This window comes from Macrobrachium rosenbergii, chromosome 9 (assembly GCF_040412425.1).
Source record: "Macrobrachium rosenbergii isolate ZJJX-2024 chromosome 9, ASM4041242v1, whole genome shotgun sequence".
Classification (NCBI taxonomy): Eukaryota; Metazoa; Arthropoda; class Malacostraca; order Decapoda; family Palaemonidae; genus Macrobrachium; species Macrobrachium rosenbergii.
Genome location: NC_089749.1, coordinates 36,552,070 through 36,561,460, shown reverse-complemented (window position 1 = coordinate 36,561,460; position 9,391 = coordinate 36,552,070). Strand labels below are relative to the sequence as shown.

General features: G+C 37.4%; 1 protein-coding gene across 1 annotated transcript; it reads right to left on the bottom strand.

Annotated features, from left to right (window-relative positions):
* Nucleotides 1-2,982: 2,982 nt before the first annotated feature.
* Nucleotides 2,983-8,126, bottom strand: LOC136842107 (uncharacterized). The gene is made up of 3 exons (XM_067109484.1): nt 7,720-8,126; nt 4,903-5,015; nt 2,983-4,483 (listed from the first exon to the last, which is right to left on the bottom strand). The coding sequence occupies exons 1-3, from the start codon at nt 7,720-7,722 to the stop codon at nt 4,030-4,032; spliced, it is 570 nt and encodes a 189-aa protein (XP_066965585.1). The 5' UTR covers nt 7,723-8,126; the 3' UTR covers nt 2,983-4,029.
* Between the last annotated feature and the right edge of the window lie 1,265 nt (nt 8,127-9,391).

Sequence of the window (9,391 nt, the reverse complement as noted above, 5' to 3'; positions counted from 1 at the left end):
CAGATCCTTTAATTGATTTTATAGTCTTTGCTGGAATGAGCTGAAAATTTCCTTCTATAACTGTTATTGTACTACGGGTGCACCAGGAATTGTCCGAGTTCAAGAACATTTGACGATCCTATAGGCTACCACGATTTGAACACTTTTGGTTAAAATCTCCGGACCCAAGTGTATTACAGTTCAACTTTCAGATATAATGACAGTATATCTGAAAGCAATCTACTGAGTTCTTTCTGCTGGGCAGGAGAGCAATTTTCCCTTTCAATAGGGAACACTGCAATGAAATACGTGGTATTTTACAGCTTTCATTTTCCGCATAACGGTCCTATTGTGGTCCAAATTAAAATGCTGTATATCCGATATTATCGAAGTCATCCAAGGTCACTGTCTGAGCAAAAATTAGAACAATGATATTAATAATCAACAGCAACATACCTCCTTACAAGAAATTGCATTATAGCAAAAAATATGAATATAGCTTCTCAGTGTGTGGGAGTCATACATAACAATGTAACTCCACGCAGTGCAGTGTCGATTTATAATTAATAAAAATACCAAACACTGATTCCAAATCAATCTCTTCAATAATATCTCAAAAACAATATACCATATTCCTTAGAAGTTTTACCATCTATGATTAACCTTCTAGCACATCACCATCCTTGGACAGGATTGTCTTTCTTGAAGACTGGACTTCCGACGGGGACTCCATATCAGATCTGACTAAAATGGAAGCCTACACATCTACTTTGTCGACAAATGCTCTGAATAAATTCAAACATCACACATAAAATTTTGAAGACATTACGGCATGTATGTACCTTTTCCTAAAAGTGAATTAAATCTAGATCAAGTTTCCCATAAAACATACTGTATATACAAACCTATAAAAAACTCATTTAAAGTATAAATTCATAATATACAAACCATTCAGTTTCAAAACAGTTATGTTTTATGAGAAGAAGACACTTCTATAAACCTAACCCCAACAGATTCAAAAAAAGAAAAACAAAACCCTTCCTCCTTTACCATCCTGAATAGAGAATATTGTTCCGCCCCTGCCTCTCGGAGAGGAAACACTTTTCAAGCCCCAAAAAGACTGCCTCAGCGCTCATCATAATAAAATGGCTGGGGCTGACCAGCCTTTCAAGTCTGGAAAGAATGAGAAGTGACTCAGGAAGCAAACGTTGAGACATGACCAAGGATTTTGAAGCCTTGATGCAGGTGAAGCTGTGGGAAAATGTGAACATTGGTGAAAATACGGAGAGGGAAACAGGGCGATGTGTTGATTAAAAGGATGCATAATCTAGACTTTTTGTTAGATAGGATAGTAAAGTTGTCGGAATGGAAGGACCTTCATATGCAGGGAACATGAGTGTATGCAAGACAGAGATATAAAGCACAGTATGTGTGCAACTGTCGAACTGAAGAGCCTTACTTGTTGGCATATGAAGCCCTTGAGGTTGTAGGAATCTTCTAAACCTGGGTTCATCCTTGATTCATGTTGGAGAGTGGTAGTGACTGTTGGCTTGCTTTTCCTTGAAGCCACCTTACAACTGGGGAAATGCTTATTAATGAATACACACACATACACACACACACACACACACACACATATATATATATATATTACATATACACATATATATATATATATATATATATATATATATATATATATATATATATATATATATATATATATATATGTGTGTGTGTGTGTGTGTGTGTGTGTGTGTATACATACATACATACATACATATATATATATATGGTATACATTTATATATGTATATATATAATATATATAAATATATATGTATATATAATATACATATGTGTGTGTAAGATGTAAATATAGTTTGACAGACGAGAGAGAGAGAGAGAGAGAGAGAGAGAGAGAGAGAGAGAGAGAGAGAGAGAGAGAGAGAGAGAGAGAGAGAATAATTCACAGCCCATTATATATTACAATGATATAAGAAAGATGACTTAGGGGAATAAACAAATTTGTCCAACCCCGTACTGGGTACCTTTCATGTATTCATGAAGAATGTTCTGTTTTTATCAGTGAATTCTAATGGCAGGTAAAGGAAATGAAACCACGTATTGTTTCTCAATAGAATCTTTAATTCATCTTTAAATAATCAAAATATAAATGCTATATAATGCTAAAGAAACCATTCACTCGCCGCGACTTAATCATGGCATCAGTCACACGTGCACATTTTTTTTAACCATTTTGTGGAGGATTTTTGAGCACCAAACATTTGATTCATAAGTTACGCTCTTATAAACATTTTTTATAAATACGTAGCATAATATCACATGTTCAAAGAGAAATGCCCTTAGGGATTACAGGGAGACCCACTTTTTTGTCCCGCTAACCAAAAAAAAAGTCCCGCAGGAACATTTTTTTGGCAAGTACAATGTCTTGGGAGGAGGAGGAGGGGGGAGGAGGAGGAGGGGAGGGTGGGGGGGATGGAGGATGTAAAGATAAAAGGAATGTGGGGATGGAATATAGGATTGGGATAAGGCTGCTTCAGGCTGTTATACGGACTGATCAAGGATATTAGGAAGAATAAAAAATGTTCAGGATATGGGCGAGGATCATGTTAGTTACTTTTTTTTTAGGGGACTTTAGGATTTAGGATAAGCAAGGTACAGGATTATATTGGCGCGTACTCTTGGGTACAGGAAAACTTTGATGGAGTTATGGAATGTGCATGTGTCTAAAACAAAATACACGTATACTGTGCATATATATATATATATATATATATATATATATATATATATATATATATATATATATATATATATATATTTATAATTATATATATATATATATATATATATATTTATAATTATATATATATATATATATATATATATATATATAAAATATATATATATATATATATATATATATATATATATATATATATATATATATATATATATATATATATATATATATAAGCACATTACCATATACAGGGTATTGGAATAAAGGAAAGGATGTTACATGAACTGATCGATCTATGGGTAGTATCGCATGCGGCATGTTATGCATATTTATGGTTAATGGAAGGGATGAATAGAGTCATGCATTAATGGGTGACAATGAAGCCAGAATTTAAAAACATAGTTAGTTTCCCAGAACCTCAAAAAAAAGTATAGCGCCATCTACAATAGTCAGCAAAATTTACAGCTATTCCCTGAGGGGTGAAAGGCGAATCCTTGTAAAATTCTGCTCAGTGTGCTAACTTTTTGACAGGTAAAACATCCCGGTATTTGTGGGATGCCACAGTGAAATGAGTCTTTTTACAGTAAAAATAAGTCAAAAGCTAAAAGCGCACTAGTTCAAAAGACAGTATTCTCAACAACTTTCTTTACGCAACTTGCATTCATTTTATGATCCAAAGATATTCCTGAGTCTAAAGATTGACTTTTATCTGGAAAAATGAGAATTAAGTCGATTGAACACTTGAGGCAGCTGCAAAAAGTAAAGCAAGGCATTTAGTGAGTCCATGAAGCAAGGGGATGCAGCAGCGTCTATGAAATGCATACTACTCTGGAAAGTTAACGAGAGATCGTACACGAGACGAGCTGATCAATTCAAATCGGAACAAGTGCAAAGAGCGACAGCTGCTTTCCCGACCGTGAACCGACGTGAATATGGAAAAGAAGCGAAACGAAACAAAACTTTGAAGAATGAATGACATCGAGCAAGACAAAGACGTAGCGGGATTTTCTTTCGTGTTAAATTGGCTTAGCTTCAAGTTAAATGATTTTAGGAACGACTGGCTCAACAGGACGACATAATATAACAAATGGCAATATTTACAGATGAGACCAATGGATGACATTCGTAAGAATGGTAGTCAATGACCTGGGAATGAAAATGATTATGAGTGTCAGGGAGTAAGAGGGACAGCTTTGTGGGCGTGACCAGCATTCAGCCAATAGACGGCCGCCAAGAGAGTTAGAGAGAACTATTTACAGAAGGATTAGGAAAGCGTTAGAGCCCTACCCTTGATGAGGGAAACCAGGATTGGGGCGGTATGGGTATGGAGGGGGAGGAGGAAGAGCGCCATGAGAGGAAGGAGAAGGGAACTGAGGGAAAGGATGTGCTGGGGCAGAGGGAGGAAGAGGGGGAGGGGGAGGAGCAGGGTTGCTGGTGGATGCAGGGACGTGATTAAGGGTCTTGGACCCGTCCTTGGATGCGCCCTTAGAGGCCTTATCGTGGTGGTCATGGTCATGATCGTGTGCGTGCTTGCCATGCTTGCCGTGCTTGCGTGAGAGACTGGCCAGCTCCTTTGCCGAGTGCACCTCGTAGATGTGGTGCTCTGGGTCCTGTCCAAACTCGAAGCCAAAGTGATGTGGGTAGATTACCACTTCGTCATCTTCTAGCTTGGGGCGTCTCACGGGTAGATGAGCATAGACATCGTTGGGCTGGTCGTCCGCTTCAGGACCAATTTCCCTGCGAAAGCACAGAAAGGTGTTGCTGAGTACTCGGAAGTCGAGTCGAATCACTTCGCGTGGCTGGACATTTTTTCCGGCAACTTTGGATCATTAAAGTGTTGTCAGGCGTCAAGATTCTTGAAAGAAGACCTTAAGAATAACATTCTTTCGATCTTGCTTTGAAAACACCAGAAGGTTTCTAAGCGATGTTAAAAATACTTTAATATTTGAAACACCATGGAGAGAACAACCCATAACATCCTTATCGTTAGTAATAATCGCAATAAACCTTAGAGGTCAGCCGCGACTGCAGACAGCGGATCACAGTGAGGCCCGCTAGCCAGTCAGTGGTGGTGGTGGTAATAGCAGCAGCAGCAATTCATAAAAGATGACCTGTCCACACATTTCACAAGTACTTTAGAGAGGCTGGTTCCTTACCTGATACGCTCACTTGGAAGAAAGCCTGGGAAGGGGATGCTCTCTGCTCCGCCCTGCGCCGCTGCCTCCTGCAGGACAACACTCGCGAAGCTAACTAGCAATGCCACCTTCCACTGCAGCAGAGCCGGGCAAGGTAGAAAGCCGCGGATGTGCCGAAGCGAGGGAAGAAGAGGAGGAAAACAAAATCAGTATTCATATCAGACTGTACTTCGAAACTGGGCTCAGCGTTCCATGAAACCAAAATTTCTTTTCGGGGTTAAAAACGCGGTCAGTTCGGGCCCAGCCGCTGCAACAAGTGTATAAATGTTTTAAATGTAATTTTTCCACTCACCGATAAACTTGAGGTCTCTCGTATGTACAATGCAATCAGAATTTCGATTATAACAGTTATTTTGTGGAAGCATAAAATAATTCGGAGGAAGCTCGCCAACTCACAAAGGAAACAGCTCTTAACACAGTGCGCAAAGTAATGAAAAGTAGCATTCAAAGAAAAATGAAAAGGATTCAAGCGATGATTACCGTGAGAAAGTAACAGAGTTTTGTAAAAGGTAAACGACCCTATATAAAGATCAGTTCGAATCCTGCTGGTATCAACTATAATAAAAGTATTGCAGAAACAAAGAATCATTCTTCGCAATGCGAACGATGTTTGAAACGAATTCAATGCAATAATCATTCTGCATGAGGAAGAGAAAATTCAAACGAACTGAAATGAACCTGCACAAAAAAACATTGTGGGTTCTATAGGACTTAATCAGTTTCAGTGCAAATTACAAATAACAACAGAAATGTAAATTTCTCTGTAGACCAGATCATATATAGGTCTGCAGCACACGCACAGATAGATATGCAGCCAATATACAAATATACAAAGCTCCTGCACTGGCCGTAACGTAAATACAACCTTGCTTTAAACGTTCCGGGCGCTGGTAATTGACAGAGTCAGCATAATTAATGATTAGTTACTGATGACGGAACAAAATGTTTACTACACCCATCATGAAATTAGTTTCTTCGACCTTGCCCTTAATCTCTTGCTCATTAAAAAAAAAGAAAGAAAAAAACAAAGGCTGGGAGAGTGTCGAGTTGGGTTTACTGATGATGCTAATATATGAGCGTTTTAGTAGGTGGCAGAAATGAGATAGCAAGATTCACTGAATTCGTCAGTCCTTCCTCTCCTCATTTTTTTGAATAAGCGTTGCATTCATGGCGTAGCACATGGTGTAGTTCATGGATGTGCAAATTCCAGTATTAATTAAAACTCGACTGCAAGAGTAATCTGCATTTAAGAAGATCGTTCCTTTTAGGAATTATCCAACAGGTCATCGCAAATTCAAAATGAGAATATTTAAAAAAAGTTCGTGATATGCTGAGCCTTTCAAGGCTCCGATACACCAATCCCGCAGGAACTGTCTATTTAAGAAAATCACTAAATACATTATCCATTATTTCTACTTTGCTTTCCGATCAAATGCAAGATGAGGATCCCTTTAAGAAGAAAGGTCAACTTGCGGTTTCTAGCAGCGTTGCTCTTCCGCCACCGCGTCCTTTGACACCGCTAATTACGCCGAAGTTACACGGAACGCTGACAGAACACCATGAGGTAATCCTCTTAATCCTCTTCAGGGCTTCATTGATTTATTCACGGACGGGGAGACTTTTGGACAGAATTTTTATCAAGAGATTATTATGTTTGAAGTAATACAAAATACTGTATAAATGAAGCAAATTCGCTTAGACAGAAATAAATATAATACAATCGAAATATAATATATATATATATATATATATATATATATATATATATATATATATATATATATATATATATATATATATATATATATATATATATATATATATATATATATATATATATATATATATATATATATATATATATATATATATATATATATATATATATATATGCAATTAAAATATTCCACAAAACTTTTTAAATATTCTAGTCAAAGAGGAAATGATACGAATCTCGTAATTAATCATGAAATACATAAAACACAAGTAAACTTTTCATGAGGTGAGGACACGTATTAAGTTCCAGAAGGATAATAAAGACAATTTTCTCATCAGTAAGTGAATATCTCTTTCACTAAATTACAGTATCTTCTCGTTCCTTATCAAAGCAAAGATTGGTAAAATTTACCAATATATTTGAATAAAGTTATTGCATACAATAGACAGTCAGGCCAGGTAACTGCATTTTCGGTGATACGAATCCATCTTAAAATTGTAAGAGTGCGCTATTATTAAAGAAAATAAATCGAAGATCGAGTTTTTACATTTTACGTAAAACGTAAACTGATAATAAAAGCATTAAAGGACACGAAGAATGAATCACTTCTTGTTATTTTTCGTTATGTAGAAAATACTCTGATGTTAAAACGCTGCTGTATGTTACCAAGAAGCCAGTACTATAATATGTTTTGCAATTTTTTGTAACATATTAATGGCCTTTGGAAAACGTTAACGTTAGAGATGAGGTTTTTAGACTGAAAACTGCAAAGGACATTGGGCTGAAAAATGTATTCCCCAAACTTTGAAATAAGGGCAGTTTCAAAGGGTTCACAACACAGGAACGGCAAATATAGGTTATACCTAAATTTCACAAAATAGTTCTGGCTTAAAATTTATTAACATACAATGTTAAATTTGAAAAAGGGATCACTCAACCCGAAACTTAATTATAAAATGCGGTCACTCATGATATCCTAATTAAGAACTGGGTCACTTCGTAATGACTCGGAGCATTATGAAAGAATCATATTTGTTGAAATGGTGGAAATCTGTTCTTACCATGATTCTCAGTGTACCCCTCGTGAGAGCTGAATGAGCACTTGGCAGGATCTGATGCCTTACCCTCTCCCGCAACCATATTTATAGGTGCCGGCCTCCGTCCTCTACAGCATTGAGCATGTGCTCTCACATCTATCTTCCTCCCTCTCCTTCTCCCCACCCCTCCCCCGCATATCTGTACACCTTTAGCATACGCACACGTCGATCATCAGAGATGTACGTGCGTGCATGAACGTTTGTATGTGCGTGCCATTGCAGAGCTCCGCCCCATACCGGAAGAAGTCGCGCGCTTGACACCCCGTTCGCCGTCGAGATGGATACTCGGAAGTGGGGAGGTTTCAGTCCTCCGCAGGTGCAATCTGCCCTTTTCGTCAGTATTCTCAGTAGGTGAACATGTCAAGAAATGCAGAGGGTAAGAAGAAGCACTTCAGTTCTATCACATTTGCGGAAGCCTTCCGAATTAATTCAATATCGTTAAATAGGGGAAATACTCCACTTTCTCCCCGTCCCACCCCCCATCCTAGGCCCCGGTGCAAATTCAAGGGCGCTCAGGCAGTGTTGCCAGATCCTTAAGACGTCTTGCCACCAGGTGTTGTTTTCCGCCCTTCTTCTCAAATTATAATTTATTAATGAGCTTGGATGCAAATAATAATCATACAGGCCTGGTTTCATTCGTTCCAGACACTCGTTCTACTTATTCTCCGCCAAATTACGGAAGAACTGCTCTAACCTGAACAAAACATATCCTTACATCCTATAAATAGGATTACTCAAAACATCATATCTTCGAAATCCTTCCTGTTCATGTGGCCCGAGGGGGTTCAACTTTTTCTTCTCTCTTTCTCTCTCCCTATCTCTCTCTTACTTCACTCTTGTTTTCAAATAAGGCTGTTGATTAATCGCCACAGTACTCAAAGCGTTTTGGGAGATTATTTGCCTTATATTAATCGCATACCAAACTTCTGTACTGCTGTACTGAAATACCGCTCTCTCTCTCTCTCTCTCTCTCTCTCTCTCTCTCTCTCTCTCTCTCTCTATGATAATGGTGATCATGACGTCATTCCGAAATAAAAGTTTTCTCATGTATGTAAAGAGTCACTTTCAATCTTTATTCATTTTTCTATCGCGGGATTTCAACTGTCTTGTAGTTTGCCATTTACTCTCAATCAGTGAGTGCAGCGACGCCAATCGCCAGTTCTAATTTTTCTTGAAATACCTTTGCAGGACATCGTCGCGCTGCCTCACGTCGAGCAACAAGTGTCGATGAAACGGCCACCTGCTTGTCGGTCTGGTACATAAGGATGATGTCAACTATACTATGTTACTTCTGAATAGAAAGCTTTTTACATTCTTTTTGTTTGCTGCTTGATATCCGAATTCACTGAAAGTAAACTATATATATATATATATATATATATATATATATATATATATATATATATATATATATATATATATATATATATATATATATATATATATATATATATATATATGTATATGTATGTATGTATGTATAAATGTGAATTTTTGTCGCTTATACACGCATGAAATTTTTTATATTCTCGAACATTACGCTACAAATATTCTTTGGGAATAATTTACACCTACGGGGACACAGCATTTATCATTTATAATTCCCCTTAGGTGTAAGTTATTCCAAAAGTATAGT

What these genes read in the sequence shown, in the direction of transcription:
- LOC136842107 (XM_067109484.1), bottom strand. An exon ending in CTTCCAAGTGAGCGTATCAG is followed by an intron (nt 4,484 to 4,902) that starts GTAAGGAACCAG and finishes GTGCTTTCGCAG; the next exon opens with GGAAATTGGTCCTGAAGCGG.